General features: G+C 38.1%; 1 protein-coding gene across 1 annotated transcript in view; it reads left to right on the top strand.

Annotated features, from left to right (window-relative positions):
• Window positions 1–613: 613 nt before the first annotated feature.
• The window catches only part of LOC124399455 (phosphatidylethanolamine-binding protein 4), a 109,820-nt gene continuing 90,786 nt past the window's right edge, over window positions 614–19,647 (top strand). Inside the window, exons 1-3 of the mRNA XM_046870356.1 lie at window positions 614–745; window positions 995–1,103; window positions 1,532–1,658. Coding sequence (XP_046726312.1) covers window positions 997–1,103; window positions 1,532–1,658 — 234 coding nt within the window. The 5' untranslated portion in view covers window positions 614–745; window positions 995–996. The remainder of the gene's footprint in view (window positions 746–994; window positions 1,104–1,531; window positions 1,659–19,647) is intronic.

Below are 19,647 nucleotides of genomic sequence, written 5' to 3'. Positions count from 1 at the left end.
ATTTATGCATTTATTTATTTTCCTCAAGATGTTTTCACACACCTTTCAAATACATTCGGATTGAATGTGTTTCTATTAACGTACATGAGAAATGTGTGTCCTGTCTACTCCAGTTTACCTCTTAGGTGTCCACCTGGGTGTGCATGGGTGTACATGGATTTTTCTAAGCTGTTCTATCCAAAGGGAATCCACGGTGACCCTGATCAGGTAATAAACAAATTATGAGAACATGCAAATATTTTGTCTTTGTTCTTGCCTCCTGTTGTTCTTATTGAACAGATAGTGCAGGATCTAGTTCAAGGTTGGTGCCATTATCTACAGGAATATACAACACTGCAAAAATGATCGAGATTGTGTCTGAAGAGACAGAACTAAAGTTCTAGTTCAAAGTTAATGAATAGTTACAGGATCAGTAGTTATTTAGGTCCTGCCAGGAATCTTTACATAATAAGACATCCCATAAGACATGCCAGGAGACCCAACAAATGTCAAATGATATGTAAATAATTAGATAATGAAACTACCCGGATGTTTGAGCTAGAAATCCGTGTCAACAAGATATGTTTGTCCTTGACTAGTGACTGACAGATATTAGATCCAGTAATAAAGCTAACAGCAGTGCAATGTGTCTACTGGGCAGGTTTTAGTCTCCCAAATTAGCTTCGTTATTTGATACATAAGGCTTTTTTGGGATCACATGTTATTCGCAGCTTGACTACTGGAGTTAGGACACTGTTGTTTTCAGGTACGCAAACGTAAAAAAACAATGCTCTATTTATATATTACCTGTCGTTTTTTTATTTAATAAGTGAAGCCTGTAAATTTCCCAACTGAGCGTTATTAAGGGCCTTCCTCAAGAACCCTGCAGTGAGTTCTTGGTAATTCTGGGATTTGAATCCATGACTTTCCAATCAGAATTCCAACAGAGCTACCACTTCCCTTATTATATGCAGTTGTATTTGTGTATTGATTGATTGATTGATTTTTCTCTCAGAAATGTTTTCACACACCTTTCTGCTGCTGGTGGTCGCTTGTGTCAAGCTCTCGTGCCAGCACCACTCAGAGGATGAACTTCTCACAGAAGAAGAGGAGCGGTTTTGCAAGTAAGCAAAAAAAAGGAGTAAAATCACAAATGAACATTATTTCTACGTATATCGAGTTGACTTTTGTCAGCTGTTCATGGGAACAAGGTTAATTTGGAAACGCACGCAAGTGGGTGTCGAATGTGTGGGAATCCCTCACATTTCTGAGTCATGGATGCTAAGCAGCTAGCAGGTCCCACTCAAAAACCTACTCACCACCCTGGCTAGCTGTCTCCACTGCTTATTTGAACAGCTTAACTTTTATATCACACATTTTGCCAGATCTTTTGGCATACATTCTTTGATAGTCTAACCTTGCTAAAGTGGGATTAGAATGGTCTTCTACTTCTAAGCATATGACCGAAGTGTAATTAGAAAGAGGGACAACACAATTTTCAACAGGGAACAGAGTTCAAGCCCTGACAAATATATTTGTGTGTGTGTTTTAGAAAAGGTTTAACGTTAAGTTATCCAGATGTGGACATTCGTTCCTGCATGGTCATCCCTCAAGAGTTCAGAGAGAAGCTTAGTCAAGAATGGGGACCTCCAAAGGTTTCGATGGCCGAAGCTGACACGGTAAGGCAAGTCTCTCTGAAATCACTGACAGATTTTTTCTTGTGTTGGTTCATTTGTTGTGATTGGACTGTACAGCCAGGCCTTAATGGAAGACTTCGATGTGATTGGGGCAAGTTTCTGGTGTTGAATTGAATTGATTTGAATTGAATTGAATTGAATTGATGACTCAGCTGGTTTCTAATCTAAGAAATATTGGTATTGCATACAGCTTTGGACGCTAAACTGTTTGAACAGAAATAGTCCTGAGGATGCCGAACAGTACTAAAGTACTAAAGCACTGCCCATCATTTTTTTATTTATTTTTTTAGATGTAACCTGTAGTACAATTTGTTAAAGTAAAAATAAAAAAAGGTTCTTGATGAAAGAGGTTTAAATACAACTTAGAATTTTATTAACCCTATAATTAGTGTTTCACCTGTGTTTTTCTAAGGGCTTTGAAATATATATATTTTGAATTTTATATACAATAATGTATATATATATATATATATATATATATATATATATATATATATATATATATATATATATATCTGTATGACTACTTGATCTCTTTGTCCTCACTATAACACTCCTTTATGTAGTTCTATTTTCCTCACCAATATTTTCTACCATGTTCTGGCCAGAAGGTGGCACAAGTACTCCGCTATTTCGAGCCCAGAACTCTGTCCATCTACAGAGAAATGTACAGTTAAAAAGCAATCACGTAATTTTATGGTGTTCCTTTGGGGTTCTTGTAGACTATCTATCTATCTATCTATCTATCTATCTATCTATCTATCTATCTATCTATCTATCTGTCTGTCTGTCTGTCTGTCTGTCTGTCTGTCTGTCTGTCTGTCTGTCTGTCTGTCTGTCTGTCTTGGATTAATGTTCATCTAACCTGAACTATTACACTATTTATGAAACTAATAGTATTCAAATCCCATGCTGTTTCTTTCTTACAGTTTTCTTTCTTTAAATTGATTTCATTTTTGGAGAAATACTGTAGGTCCCGTGTTAATATGCAGGAGGTCATGCGTATAAACAAAGACGATAAAGATGATTCTTATAATCAGTATCGATGCCATTATGAAAAATCTCCTTTTTTTCCCCCACTAAACTATTCAAAGTGGCAACATTTATAGTTTAGCCGACACATTTAGGATATTAGCCTTTTGCTATGTCGTACTGGGAAAACTTGAAAACCGAAGCTTAATCGGTGCTCAGACTGAAGTGAATAAAAGAATAATATTTGGAAAACAAAACAAGAGTCAGTACACCGGAGGGAAAAGGATTTGGAAAGATGTGAATTTGCTTCTTTTTAGCTTTTACCTCCAGTCGACCTTATTTTCATGAACTCTGGGCAAGTGTGAATTCACATGCCATAAACAAACAGCAGAAAATATCTTTCAAAAGAGTTGTAGACGGTTTGGTATCCTGTGTAACATGTGACAGAAATTGAAATGTAAAATAGACTGTATGTTAATAATCATCCTAGCGTGTGTTATTCTAACGGCAACTCTGCCTTTTCTCTCTGCCTGCTAGCATCTGGTTTCAAGTGCTAAATGTCTGTATTTTGGTACTTTTCTTTTTTCTTTGCTTTAGATGCATGCTGTTATTAATTATTAAGCTCAGATCAGGCAGAAGAAAAGGCGGACTGTAACCCTTTTAGGTGCAGAGTGATAGGCAGAAGTCACTCAAGGTGATGCAACTGTGCTAATCCTAGCTATTATTCAGGCAGCAGTGTTACTGTAAAGGTTATAATTACTGGTTTTCTATATTTGGGTAACATTGCCCAGTAAACAAATGAGAAAATATTTCAAATGTCTTCTGTCCCAAAGATGGCTAAGGCCTTGTTTTAATCTTGTGGCTCTTATGAAGCCAGAAATAAACATATCTGTATATATAATCCATAAAAACATTTTTTCATGAAAATCTTTTATTTGGCAAAGTGAGGATTTTATTTCAGAAATGGCAACCCTTTTAACTACAGTATATGGACACCATTTTTGTGGACTCCTGACCATTGGATAAGTTGTTATAATAATCTTCACTCTTTTGAGAAGGTGTTACGCTAGATTTTGGAGGGAGATTTGTGCTGATTCAACTGGTGTAGGTGAGGTGAGAAGAACCTGATATAACTGGAAAAGTCAAAGTTTTGTCTATATACACGGTTTCTACAAGTCAGATGTAAGATTTTCTCAAGACTTTTTAAAGACTATTATGAATTACATTTTAACTGGCCTTAACTGAGCCCTAAATTCCATTTTTTTAGGGCTAGCAATAACAATCCAAGAGAGATTTATGCTAATAACAGAAAGCTGATTGGCTGTTGTATGTTGGTCTCATTTGCAGTTGTGAAACAGCAAATTATATTCGGACTAGCATGAGAAAGAAAGAAAACACACCGCGAAAAAATTTACAAACAAACCTATTTTAAAGTGCTGCAGGAGCGTTTCAATTAGCATTAGCGGTAGCGTTACATGGATATCGGATAATTAAGACTCGTTTACATTTATTCGACAGCGAATTTAAGACTTTTTAAGACCCTGTGGAAAACCTGCTAAAGTGTAGTTGGTGTTTTTTTATTGAATTAACAAGCATTTAGCAATTTTTCCGATTCAACTATATTGAATGGAGGAAAAAGTGGCACCATGATGCACTGGCAAACACCATAATTTCGATAAATCTAACACCTACTGTAATGCTTGCTGTGTCGGATCAGTTTTTCAGTTCAGTTGGAGTTGGTGGTGACGTGGTAGAATCACTGCAGTAAACTAAATATGAAATAGAATCAAGCCGAGAGGAGAACAGCAGCGAAGTACCATACAGTAGAGTATCTATAAATTGAAAACGAAAATTGGAAGCCACTTCAGTTTTAGGAGCTAGTTTAAAAAATTCCGTAGCTAAGCAGTCTGGCTTGAAGGTGATCTATCGCCCTAACGTCTCTCGAACCCCAATTGATGTATGGTCGTATTATCCGTTATGCTGTCCTACATGATTCTCTTTTATTGCTGGACTTGGTGTCAGACAGCAAAATGAATTACACGTGCGATTAAATCAATACCAACTTTATTTACTGGGCTTCGAAACGCAATTCTGCCATTTTTCCGCTACCGTTTTTTTTTTTTCTTCCTAACTCTTATGAAAACATACGGTAGCTGGAGGTCTGCTCTGTCTGTGCCTGTCGCTGGTCTGCGGTAGGTCTTTCCTTTCGTGCTTTTTTTTTTCTGTTGTTCCTCATCTTTTTCACTCGGCTGCCCTCTCGACCCATTCAATTGGCAGCTGATCACTGCGGAAACGAGAGGCCAAGCGGCAGTGCAGCAGGCACTGGCTGTCACTTTGCCCCCGTGGTGACACCCACCTCATTACCCCGCTGAAAGCATGCTGGGTAATTGAAACGGAGCGGAATGGGCAGTGGTCCAGCATGTCCGCCTCTCAATGGGCTTTCATTACCCAAAACAAAAGCAAAGGGCCATGCTAAACAACAGATTTCAAATCTCAGCCCTTGAAGTAATGACTAAAACCCTACACATGATGTGAACTTTTTTTCTTTTCTATTTTTTCCTTCACTTCAAGCGCTCATATGTTATCACAGTACGTTTAGAAACCATAATAGTGCCATCAAGGTAATGAGTTTCTCTGTACGTTTGTATATTCCGCCCCATTATTGTATATTGCTTCTAATGATATTTTATGATGGTAACAGGATAAAATTACATTAATTACAAGCTCTATGAGCTCAGAAATTCTTTTAAATCAACTAATTGGTGCTTATATTCGTCTGCCCATTATTACTTCAATGCATTCGCGTTTTTATTTTTATTTTACTTTTTATATCTGCCTGAGGGAATTCGGGAAATGGTTAAAAAAAAAAATTTGGGTCACTGTTTTTTAATTTTTTTGGTTTCTTTATACGTCATGTATGACTTTATGGTTTATTCTTGATCTAAATTCTTTAATAAGTCTATGGAAAACTTTATAAAACTAATTGTCTTAAAAGTATATTTGTTTCAGTTTTTAGAAAGTTTTTTTTTGCTTTATTATTGTGATGGTGTCCTTGTAAATCTCCATTAACAGAAGAACTTCTGAGATGTCAAAACAACTGCAACTGAGCCAAATGTTACTAATTGATATAATGTAAATCAAATGTATAAAAAGAAATCTTGCATTCAAATGGAATTTTCTATGTTACTAGGTATTATTTTGTATAGAACACAATTGATTCAGTTAATGATAATAGTATTATTTACGATAGTAGGATTGAATTCGAATTTTACTATACTGTAAACTTTTCCAGCATTTACATTAAGCATACTTTATATATTGTGTGTTTAGATTGTGCCGATTTTTCTACCGTTTTTTTAAGGAATATAATAGGTGGTCTAGTGGTTAGGATGCGGCGCACAAGCCAGTGCACTCTTAGTGCCGGTCCCAAGCCAGGATAAATGGGGAGGGTTGCGTTAGGAAGGGCATCCAGCGTAAAAACATGTGCCAAATCAAACATGCGGATGGTCCGCTGTGGCGACCCCTAACGGGAGAAGCCGAAGGATTTTTTCTGAGGAATATAATGCTATTCATTCAATTCTTACATTACTCCAGCACACTGTGATACACTGTGATTCATGGTACTAGCTGATGTTTTACACTTTCAATAACAGGCGATTTTTCATGTCATGATGCGTTTATGGTTCTTAATGCGTTTGGGTTTCAATGTTGCCATAATGTTGCTCACTTCTGTAGCCACAGGTTGGATTGCTAAATTTAAGCATAAGCGAACCACAGTTTTAATCTCGTGTTCTCGTCTTACACACATTTGTGATGGTTCTTAGTGTTGAACCAACTTGCGAATCAGGCCTTGTCCTATTTAGGTTGATTTTTAGGTACTAGTAAAGCATTTCATCACCTTGCATTTGAATGGAAAGAAAAACACTGTAGCCCAGGGGTGGGCAAACTTTTTGGAATGAGGGTCACACTGGGTTTTACACAGACCAGGGCTAGGAGCGGTTGGAGGGGAAATACCTAATGAATACCCCATGAACTAAAAGAAAGGTAAAGAAAGTTTTTACTAGTCTTCGTTTGCATCGAATGTATTCAATTTGTGGAAAAGTGGCAGCCGATATTGTTTATTTCTTCTTGGCAAATAAGACATCCGACCTTTGATCGGACTTTTCTTTGTTCCTTTTATTGTTAAAGCCAATTCAATGGCAATTACATGAAGACTAAATATCTGCATGTAAAAACGATGAAGGCAAAATCAATGCAGTATTTAGAAGAATTTTGTAAACACTCGACAGGCTATATGTAGACTGCGGGCCAAATAGTAGAAGTAATATCCAAAGTGTGATTCCAATGTCTGGCCAAGCTACACACTCCTAGATATGTAGTTTCAACAAAATACCACAGCAACAAGACAACGAGAAAATCTTAAACATCCATTTAGTCACATAAGTGAAGTAATAAGGAACCTGTAAGCAACAGCTGGCCAAGACACCAGCCTGACCAACTTTTTAATCAATGTTCAGCGACAACTGCCCGAATGAGTAATTAGAGTTTGTTATAATTGTCAGGAGGTAAATTGTCTACTTTAGAAAACGCAGAACTTATTATAGAACACACTTTTTTTTAGAAAGGAAGTTTTTGAACAGTGTCAAATTAAACCAAAGTGAGAACTTGACAGAAGAAAAGATCTAAAACACAACTGAACAGCAGAAGGAAAGCGACAAGAGACTTCAGCTGTAAAGGAATAACAAAACACCCGGAAAGACGGAACATTTAATGCGTTTGATAACAATTGTTAAACACATGGATAGTTTTATATTTTCCTTAAGGAGCAATAGTCATTTCCAGCGATATCCCTCCGATGTGAATTTCCGAAAGAGAGACGCAGTTTAATCCAAGCGTCGCAACGCATTTGTTACACGCCAACATGTAAAGTGCAGTCATTTGCCAAAACGATCATTCTCCTCCATCACACATCTTTTCTCTAATCTAAAACTTCTGAAATGTCTTTCAAACAAAACAAGAAGAAGCTACTCCAGGTTTGATCATATGCCAGGAAAAAAAACAAAAAACAACAACAGTAAATGAAGTGTGTGTAATTCTTAGCAGTCATGGTAATGTATTAAATCCTTGTTAAAATCTCTTGGTTTGTCTCTTGCAATGATACCACATGTTCTCAGTTTGGGGAACAGATAATTGGCAGCATACTGTGTACCAACACTTGTGGTGTTCCGCTTGTGCCATGTTTCAAATCCTCAAATATCTTTGACGCACAGAGATAATAAAAATGACTTTTGTCAGTTGGCGGTTTTTCACAGTGAATCTGACGCTCTGATCTGACATAGACAGTGAAATTACAGGATTTAGGTTGCTCCCTCGCTGTTGGCTTTTGTTAAAAAAAAGCTATAGAAGCATTTCCAGTGCAGTTCAATGGTTTTGATTGTGTGGTTTTGTGTGTTCTCAAATAATTGTGCTCCTGACATACACAGGAAGGAGGTATTAGCATTTTAAATGCGTTCTCATTCGATAGGCAATGCATAGATCAGGTACCTATAGGCTGTCAATCATAATATAATGTATGACATATTTTCCTTTCATTTTTTATGAATTACTGAATCATTACACATTTCTAACCACAATAGCTTGAGTTATGTAATTCATTCGATTTGCTTTTGATTCATTGTAAAAACAAGCGTTTTAGCTCCAGTGTACTGTAAAATGTTCCATTTAATGAAGTATGAGGGACAATAGATGTTAACTCTTCTTTAAATTTGTGTAAAAAAAAAAAATCACAAAAATAAAACACGTTTTTTGTAAACAAAACGATCGGCAAGTTGGCCTTTGTGTCATGATGCACTGTATTTTTTTGTAAAAATTGATTTATTTCTAAATAATAATTTTTAGGTGCACTATACTTACTTGTATTATTTACAAAGTGACCAATAATTTGGGACCAATATTTGATATATAGATCGATTTTTCTTCGCTAAACCGTTTCTTGAGCGCGTTCTCTCTCAGCACCGCTGCTGCTTCGTAAATATGACGTATCGCAACACTACGGAGACCGGGGTGCGTCCTGAAAGTCACATAGATCAATGGTCCCTAACCCCTGGGCAATTGGTCAATTGGTACCGAAAAGAAAGAATACAAAACTTAAATTATTTTCATTTTATTTATTATCTGATTTTGAACGATGTTTTATTTTGGAAAATGAGCGGATTCTCTCCGCCACATCTGTCACTCTTGATGCATGTCATGATGCCTCGATCACATGTCTTACCTCCATCCGCTACCTTCTTAAAGGAGATGCTCCAGCCGCTAACACATAATACCTCGACCAATCTTTCGGCTTCTCCCATTAGGGGTCGCCACATGTTTGATTTGGCACGTTTTTTAGGATGGATGCCCTTCCTAACGCAACCCTCCCCATTTACCCGGGCTTGGAACCGGCACTAAGGCTTGTGCAACCTTAATGGCTGGGGTTGGTTCCCTGACCGCGATCAAACTCGGGCTGCAGCAGTGAGAGCGCTGCCTCCTAACCACTAGACCACCAGGGAACTCGCTAACACATAATACATTACCGCTAAATTCAAACCCCCAAGCGAGAAAAATTAACAAAAAACAACACAGTGGATTCACGTTTATTGTTATATATAGAAAATACCAGTTTTTATGGTTGTTTCAATTTATTTCGTTGTATTTATCCGCCACACCTTAAAGGCGGGTCCATGAAAATATTGTCTGGCATTAATCCGGTCCGTGGCACAAAAAAGGTTGGGGACCGCTGACATAGAATACAGATTAACATGGCAGAGGTAGAGCTGCATCTTCCACATCAGTTTTTCCTTTTTTTGCACTATAAAAGCGTGTTTGTGAAAGGGCCATGCGTTAGAAGTCAGAAGGCACTTCTGGTCTGTCTGAAGATATAAGCGAATTATCTGTACCATTTTAAATTGCATAGCATCATACTGTACTGTATTTTTCCATTGCATCGTATTGCTTTGAATCACGTTGTGTTAAATCGGATCGCACTGCATCGTAATGCGGGGAATCGTATCGCATGGCATCAGTAGCTGCTCCATATGTATCTTTAATGTATAATATCGTTGTCTACGCATCGAGATAGGAATCGCATCGCCCACAGACATATAGTGTGTTCCTCTAGTCTTCATCTCAAGGCCTAGAACAATCAGCATTTGGATTAAACGAAAGCAGTTCAGTCATTTAGGAGATATAACATGCTCTGTGAGATTACAGCTCCTCAGCTCGGAGCTCAGCACTCAGAACAGAAATAGAACTGGATCAGATGGCCAGAAAACATTCGCATCGATTAACATGTTGATACGTCTCACTTCGTATAGCAAATAGAGGACGGTTTGTCGTCATCGCAGTGCTTTCAAGTTCAAGTCCGAGGACTTCCAGCCAAGACTGGCACTGAAGTCAATGTCCTGAATGTTGTGAACAGACTTGGAATTGGTACGAGGTGGAAGTGTTAATGCTGGCTGAAATGTAGATTCAGTTTGAAAGCTTTTTTTATACTTAAAAGTCTCAAGACTCTTTCCCATTTTTTTTCATTTTTACTGGTGCTGGTTTTTGTGGGTCGTTTACTGGTTGCCTTTCACTGAAATCGTTTTTTTTAGATGCCAGTACCCGAGGGCTGTCAAAAGTCTCCAGAGATTCTGAAGACCTCTGTCAGCACGGCTGTTTTATTTGCTTCTTAGCAGAGATAAGGTTTTTTATACCATTACAGTAATTCGAAGTGCCAGGATGCGATCTTCTGAGGTAGCTGTATTAACCGCTACCTCTGTATCTTTTCTCGCTTGAGCTCCTTTTCTGTCTTCCTATGTTTCTCTCTCTCTCTCTTTCTCTCTCTGTGTCTCTGTGAATGATTTTATACGCTCTGCTTAAACCTGTGTGGGGGCGTTCAGAGAGAGAGGATTTGAATGCACCCCCCCTTCTTTTTCTGTTTTAGTGAATCTCCGCTTTTTTTTTTTTCTTCCTTCCTGCCTATGATTACGACACGGGCAGCAGTTTCATCGCTAAGCCTGGCAGTGCCCACGGCTGCTAGTCGTCTCGGTGCACTGCTGCCCACTCACCCACGCTACCTTGGCACTGGCACGGCGTATACTATCTGCCATCCGAAGGTGGGGTTCCTTTCCGGAAGACCCTGCGTGTCTTTCCCAGGGAAACCCACACGTCCACCCATGCAGGATTTCTGGAGGGTCTTTCACTGCTGGGCCTCAATTAAAGGGAAAATAACAACAGCAAAACAAACGAAAAAATCCAACAGGAACAACTTGATAATGATAATCGAATTTATTTCATATTGAAATGAGATCCTTTTACATTTCCAGTCAATCCTGTTCTCTAGCTGCTTTTAGTTTGATGGGATTTATTTTGCTTTTGACTTCAGTCTGATACGAAAAAAGAAAATAATTGCCGGAATTGCATAACTTTCCACCTCTGTTTTTGGGGCTATGAAGTAGGAAATGATTTGCTGATGCTTTTAGCAGCTATGTTGCCTTTTTACACCATGCTGAGGTTGTGTTGTTGTTTTCAATTAACTTTAGTCAAAGCCACGGCTTCGTCTCTCCCGAAATAAACTGATGCAGCGGCGCTTTAGCCTTTCAGTCTGATCGGTGCTGATTCAGAAACCTACAGTACAGTATACCTCGACCAGGCATAACATTCTGACATTATAACATTATAAATAACTCTGATTATCTCTTCATCATGGCACCTGTTTGTGGGTGGGATTTATTAGGCAGCAAGTGAACATTTGGTCCTCAAAGATGACGTGTTAGAAGCATGAACAATTCAGCGAGTTTGACAAGGGCCAAATTGTGATGTCCAGACGTCTGGGTCAGAGCGTCTTCAAAACTGCAGTTCTTGTGGGATGTTCCCGGTCTGTATCTATCAAAAGTGGTCCAAGGAAGGAACGGCGGTGAACCGGCGACAGGGTCGTGGGCGCCCGAGTTTTATTGATGCACGTGGGGAGCGACGTCTGGCCCGTGTAGTCCGATCCAACAGACGAGCCTTAGTAGCTCAAACTGCTGAAGAAGTTCATGCTGTTAATTCGCGACGGGTCAGAAGTGTTATGTCAACAAAAAGGGGGACCGACACAATATTAGGCAGGTGGTCTGCTAAATGCCGCAAATGTAAATGTAAATGGTCATAATGTCTGATCGGTGGCCATAACGTAATGCCTGGTTGGTGTAGACCCATTCAGAGTAACCTTCTTTCTAGCATAGCTTTATTGTGCATATTTTTTACGGAACCGTTTGAATACATTTTCCTCACAGACCATAACAACCATATTAGCTCTATAGACAGTTATGCAAATTCACCCCATCGCACGGCACTTCTTGTATATCCCCGAAGATTCGTCAGCAGTGAAACTTCATGTACCAGTAACATTTGAGCTTTGACCTCCATCACAGATTCCCGCTTTCCATCTCTCTTTCCATGTAGCTCTGACCTCTTCCATGTGCTCATTTTTGCCTCCCTCATTTTGCTCCTGCCCTTTTCCCTTACCTCTTCACTTGTGTTCCTGCCTGTGTTTTTTTTCTCTTCTTTTTTTTTCTTTCTATCAGTAGCCCAGGGCTTCTGTTTCCTGCACATTCGGCTTCTGTTCTTGTAGAACATATCCTTTAGATATCCATAGAATGTCGAAAGTACTCCGCTGGTTTTGTTCATTTTATAATATTTACTGATAAAAGCTCTACGTGTAAGTGATAAAAGCATAATGTGCAAAGTGGAGCTTTAACTAAGTACTGTGACGATAAGTGGAAGTGGATTTTTCAGCAAGATGTTATGTGTAGCACGGTAATAAATTACAACAGTTAAGTGGTTATTCATAATCATTGGAGATAGTGGACTTTGGTTGCCATGTCATTTCCATAATTTAGAATCAGTAATGTTACATGATTGCGTTGGATAGATAGATATTACACGGAAGGCTGACACCATGGTTATCGGATTTTAGTCCTACAGTATTATATATTGGTTTTCATTTATGGCATTTTGGCATACATTTATTACGATTGGGCAGTTGAGCAGTAAGGGAATTGTACAAGCAATGGCAGCTTGGTGGTGCTGGGATTTAAAATTGTGACCTTCCAATCCAGAGTCTAATACCTTTACCCACTGAGCTACAATTCACAATGTAATTTTTTTAAATAATTTTAAGAGAATGCATGTTTTTTTTTAATTATATATCATTTTATTATAAATGATCACAAGTCCAGATCACCCAAGCTCACCAGGAAACAACGACATAGACTTTTGTGTCTAGTTCCTCTAAAAGCTTATTCCTCATGCCATCTCAGGGAGTTTCTCCTTTCCTTTCCTCAGTCGCCACTGGCTCACTCAATAGGTACAAACTTACAGGAGAAGAACCACATATTGTAGAAAAGATCACGTGTCCCAATACGTTTGTCCCTATAGTTTAAGGTAATTTAAAGTGTTCAATGGTTCCATATGATTAGCGCCATGGGCTTAAGACAAATGACGTGCATGTAATTTAATTTTAAAACTCGCAAAGGTGGAAGCAGGGCAGGGGACGCTCTCTGGCGTCCCCAGCTGGTTGCGCCCTAGGTGACCGCCTAGTTTGCTTATGATTAGAAACGGTGCTGCAAACTTACAATAAGAAACCAAACTTATTTTATAATACATCATTTTATAACCCCTTCATCTCCATAAAGCTGCTTTAACACAATGTCCATTGTTAGAAGTTCTCTACTAATAATAATAATCTCGAATATGTTATTTCCAGATTAGGACTGTGCATTCAGTGGTATTCCATTAGATGTAGAATTAACAGAATGCCGATTTCCTCATCCTTTGATTTCAGCTGACCATTGAATATATTCTGCATTTCTATATTCCTCCTGGAAACCAAATTCTGACAAAGCATTAACACTTCAGTGAGGTTAGATTCAAGTTCTTTTGGTTTCAGCTAGTTCAGCAAGTCAAGGACTGAAACACGGTTCAGAGGTCTGTGTAGGGGTTTGACCTTCTTCCAGAATTTTGATCCGTACCCCCTCAAGACACTTTACCAGTCCTGCAGCTTTGTAGCTGCTTCTGGTTGGACCTGCCAACAATTTTGTGTCTTCTCCTGATCTTACAGAAGCTCTTTATCCTGACTTCGTTATTGTTTTTCTGTAGTATAACAACCTGCCTTTCATGCTGGATTTTAACTGACAATGTGTTCCTGTTGCTGGGAAACGACATCCAAATCACACAATTTCTGTGGGTTTCAAAATGCCTACCGAAGCAAAGACAAGATTTCCAGCTGGGTTTTCTGAGACATGGACATAAACAATTAGGGAACATTATGAAATAGGTGGTTTAATGTTTGTTTTGTTGCTGAGTGACCTTTAAAAAACTTTCAAATTTTCAGCTTTTAAACTTCCAAAATGGTTCTCAAATTGGTGAAGGTCCAGCTAAATCCGATCGCTTCTTTACAAAGTGCTGGGTGATGGAACACGATGGAATCCTATCACTTTCGATTCCATTCAATTCCATTAAGTTTTATTTGAGACACTTTTACAATGGACCCTGTCTCAGAGCAGCTTTACAGAGATAACGAGGTTATAAAAAGTTGTATGAAAGGGTTTATTAGTTTAGTACCTTTAAGTTTGTTCATCATAATTATACGTACAGCCAGTGACGACCGTGGAAAGAAATCCTTCCTGAGATGGCATGAGAAAGAACCCTTGAGAAGAAACCAGACTCCAAAGGGAACCCATCCTCATCCATTCCTGATATAATCCTGGCTGTATGTAATACATGAACTGCATATCTTTTGCATTGGTGCCCCCTGATTGCGCTGTCAAACACTGTTTTTGCAGCCGAAACAACTCTTTCGTTTTGCGAAAACGAATTTAAATAAACTTAATAACCTATAGAAAGTCTGAAACCCTTTCCTTTTTTTTTTTCTAAAACAAGGACCCAAATGAGTGACTTGAAATTTGTCGATCAGTTAAATAACTCTTTGACTCTTTCGCCATCTCATCCTTCCTTCCAGCTAATTCAATTCCCTAGACATCTACGTTTCCTCACAAACTACACCTTGATCTCTATTCTTCTTTTGTTTCATTGCTCGTTTTTATTTTAATATACGTTTTTTTGTGTTAGTTTAAGACTAAATAAAGCAGCTAGCTATCTCAGCTCCAGCTGGTCTTCCTGTAACCGAGACGTAGCTTTCACTGTTATGATACAATGCACAACAGTTGGTCTTAAAACATCATTTATTAGAGTCTGTGAAAGACACATCTGTTTGTGAAAGTGTGTTTTGACATGCCCTTAAGATTAGTGTGGGGGTGTGCAAAATGAGATGATGTGGTTGACGTTGAAAAAGCCTGAGAATAAATGGTTAAGAATACGTCTTTGCGTAAACCTGCATGAACCTCGTGAAAGGAGCGGCTTGTGGTCTCCGTGCCCGCTTCGAGTGGAGGGTATTTTGAAGTTCACAGAGGCAATAATCAATTCGCCCAGGAATATGCCTTTGCTACTGAAGATGTCAGATAAACATACAGAAATTAAATTTCTATTTATACGAAGCCTGGAAACTGTCGAGCATTTGTTGGAGAATTGCTTGAGCGCAGAGCATCGGGAGCCAGGCTCAAGCAGCCTAAGTAATTAACACTTGCGTTAACTGGAGATGATGGATCATATCTGGCAGAACTGTTGCAGAAATGAGGACAAAATGTCACTCGGATTCAAGCTGTTTAGGGGGATTTGCCCAATCGTATTTGAACGACTTTTCGTGCCTGTATAGACGAGTTAAGCCGTAAATATGCTGCTGTTCGAAAGGGATGAATTCGGTGATGATGATGTCCCAGATCTAAAGTGTGATTCAGATTGACAGGTTGGTGGTTTTGACAAAAAAATGGGAAGTCCTGAAAAAATGTGAATATTGCTCGCACAAGTTCAGTCTTAATAATAAAATTCAGATTTTTCAAAAATCTTCTTTATTATAGATTGTATGATCACCTGGTCTGAAAATGATGCTTTCAAAAATATGCAGAATTCAACCCTGGTGTGTTTCTTTAAGCCATTGTCAAGGCGGAGCATCTCCAAAACTCCAGCTATCGTAGGATGTTCCTGGTCTGCAGTGGTCAGTATCTAACAAAAGTGGTCCAAGGATGGAACAGTGATGAACCATGGGAAGCCAAGGCTCATTGACACACATTGCCCGTGTGGTCCGATCCAACAAACGAGCTCCTGTAGCTCAAACTGCTGAAGAACATAATGCTGTTAATGCTCGAGGGTTCAGGACTGTTTTGGCAGCAAAAGGGGGAACAACACAATATTAGGCAGGTGGTCACAATGTTATGCCTCATCGGTGGCCTTAAAGTGGTGTGTACATTTAAATATAAGTGGATGTTTTTCTGGAAAGCTGCTTTGAGACATGTCCATTGTGAACTATAGACATAAAACTGAATTCAATGGAATTGAATAAATGACTAAACTCATTCCTGACTTGACATAAAGCAGATATCTGTTGATTAGTTATATGATTTCCAAATAACTTGTTTAGTCTGATCTTCATGTCCTCTGTGATTGGATGAACTCCAGGTTATTTCTCCCAAATCAATTTTTACATCAATCCAACTTGGGATATGATACAAAAATATCATGGCATCCAGTTTCAAGACAAGTATCTTAATATTTATCCAAAATTTTATTTTTTTTTTATTATATCACAATATCCACGAATCCCGGAAAAGCTGACTTATCATAATATCATAATATCTACATTACATTGCCAATGTTTGAGGTTGCGTCTTTGTTCCCTTTTTTGTTGGCATTGCCGTTGGTTTGAATAATTACAGCATATACCATGTGGAATAGGTTCAGCAAGCTGACTAGCAGGTGTGAAGGGGCGTCTAAAGCTTTTTGTACCACATAATATATAAAACCTGGGTATCATCATGCATCCTATAACAATTCACAGAAATCCAAAAGGCCTTTGGGGTGTTTTTTTTTTTTTTCGGCCTGCCTTTCAGATCAACCAATCGCAATCCAATTTGAAGCATTAACCAAAGGAATGAGGCGTGAGACAACAGGTTGTTTCTGATCCCAAACTTTTTCATGCACAATTCCTCGTGTCTCTCATATGTGCATGTGACGATTTCCTGTTTGAAGGCGAACTCCGATCTCGCCTCGCTTTGTTCCTCAAACGGTATGCGACGCATGATAAGAGACGGAGCAGACATCGTTGGAAATCGTGAAAATGTTACGAGCGTCACGTCTTAATCCGTTTGCGATCTTTTGTTTCGTTTCTCCTTTTCCGATTTTGCACACTCGCAGATTTCGCTGCAGTGGCGTCTGTGAATCTCTGAGTTTTTTTTTTTTTAACCAACACTCAGCAGGAAGTCGTATAACTCGACTCAACAAATCCTCAGATTCAATGAGCAAGCGACACTCAAAGTTTATTTCAAGTTAATTTTGGTGCCTTAAACCGTAAATTCTATACAGCTTTATGAAATTCTGGATTTCGATTTCAGTTTCCAGACTAGGGTGGGTGATCGGGTTTTTTGGAACGACGACTGAGAAAAAAAAAAAAAGTGAGAACGCTTTTGACGCAAGTTTAGATAGACAACCAAACCTAATTCAGGAAAGGAAGTGTGAAGGAATTGTGACCCGTGTCTGCCGGGGAGCTTCTTTGTTGTCCTGAGGGGTGGTTTTAAAAGAAAATCGTAAGAAAGAAGTAGGACGGTCTTACATCCGAGAAGCTTAAAATACAAAATCTCAAATAAGCCCAGTTTCTCTCAGCCAATCGTGCAGCGTTTGTTTTTGTTTTGGGGTTTTTTTGCACGTCGATTATCCTGAGCTGACTCACGTACATCCACCCCTCCCACCTCCGAAATAAAAAACACTAGAGGTTTATGTGCCTTTCCAAAAAATAAAAAAATAATAAATTCTATCTCGACATTTATCCACTTTAATCTTCTTAACATATTAGAGTCATTTGCATTACCCTGAAGTGACTGAGATGCTTTTCTGTTCCTCTTCCCCCACAAAACACAACGACTTGCAACATCATGTGGACGTTTTTTATTTTTTTATTTTTTGCATCCGTCTAAAGAAGACAAGTGGGCAGAAGTTAGCTTGCTTTTACTATACATAGCCTCCTTTCTACCCTGCTGAGCTGGGTGTTACTTTTTTTATTGTCTTTAAAGCTGCACTCCAACTGTTGCTCTCTCTCTGTTGTTTTATTTTCCATCAATAAACCTTCTCTCAGTTTCCCGTATCTCTAGTGAGAGTTTTCTGGAGTTTTTTTAATGCTTCTATCAGAATGTTCATTCCTTTCCTGGATTTGAACTGGATTATGTTTAGGGCTGATAGCAAATATGGAGGAAGTGAATAGTTATAAAACTTTTTTTGGTTATTTGTGTTGCGAAGGGAAGTTTTCTTGTCTCACTGACAATAGAGAGCACAGGGTCGAGGCACAAGTCCACAATGGAGCTCAATTTTTACTTATGGTTAGGGCTAGACTGTGGATTGGATTATTGGATTAAATAATCGTGCTGAATTCAATGTTCTGTCAGATATAATCACAGTTCACTAAATCACAAATCAGTAGTCTGACATTTTGGGGAAAGCAGATTTTGTGGTTTAAAAAGAAAAAAAAAATGTATTGGCTTTTTCTGAAATGTTTATGCGGAATATGGAAAATACAGTGTATTCACACAAGTGACCATGACTTTCTTATGTGGTTTTTGAAGTCGTGTGTCCTGCACGGACCCCTTTAAACACCTTTGTAATGACCTGAAACAGACTGCACCCCAGACCTCCTCACAAAACATCAGTTCCTGACCCTACTAATGCTCAAACAATATCCCAACAAAATCTATTGGAAAGCCTTCTCATATTACCATGGAGATTATTATAACACCAATGGCAGGAAAGAATCTGGAATGGGAAACTTTCTGGAAAACCTTTGCCAATACAGTGGAGCTCTTCAGCAGCCACTTCAAATTAAACCTATGGAGATAAAATAAATACAGCCAGACCTGAATGCTATTGTGTGATTTATATTACAAAAAAAGTAGTTACTTGTTATAAAATTTTGAAAAAAATAAACACAAATGCATTAATGCATATTAAGGAAATGGAGATAAAAAGCTTTTTGCACCCATGCCTGCCCCAAAAAAAAGAAACCACAGTATTAAAATTCTGATGAAGAGATCTGTTTTAATGTGCAATAGAATTAAATAAAGCACAAACATCCCTAAAATTCACCATATTATATACTTTTTTCTCCACTTCTTATTTTTTCTCCTCCACAGAAAAAACACGACTGCTGAGTTTAGTTTAATTTGCTGTCTGTCGTAAAGATGCACAGCTCTTTCACTTACTGTAGATGGGTTTAACCTTTCGGATATAACAAAACGATGCCTAGTGATAAAATGGTCAGAGACAGAAGAAATATGTTTTTTTAAATCTCCTCAGGGCATCTAGTGCAGACACTTGAAATGACAATGTCCAAACATAGTAAATGCCCAAAGAGCACACTGCTGCTTTGGTTTAATGTCCACAATCACTGGATATTGTCTTATTTTTCTGATGTGTCCATATAACAATTGTACTGCACTGGGACCTTTTCTAGCACAGTGTCAGGTATATATATATATATATATATATATATATATATATATATATATATATATATATATATATATATATATATAGGTTAAATAAAATAATGTAAATTAATATTTAAAAAATTAATTAAATAAAAAAAAATAATATGCATTTTATTATATTGATTTCATTGAGAAATCAATTAAATTGGCATAAATTAAATTGATTAAATACATGGAAAAAAAGTATTAAATAGTTCAAATTTATTAGACCCCCATTTGGGTAATACAGATGTGAAAATAAGTGTGTGTGTGTGTGTGTGTGTGTGTGTGTGTGTGTGTGTGTGTGTGTTTAATATTGAATTTTCTAAAGAATCTACTTCACTGTTCTGCTAATTTCATTCCTTCCATCC

The sequence above is a fragment of the Silurus meridionalis genome, chromosome 17, assembly GCF_014805685.1.
Source record: "Silurus meridionalis isolate SWU-2019-XX chromosome 17, ASM1480568v1, whole genome shotgun sequence".
NCBI classification, from domain to species: Eukaryota; Metazoa; Chordata; class Actinopteri; order Siluriformes; family Siluridae; genus Silurus; species Silurus meridionalis.
Note: the sequence above shows the minus strand (reverse complement) of the source record. Positions and strands in the feature narration are given on the sequence as shown.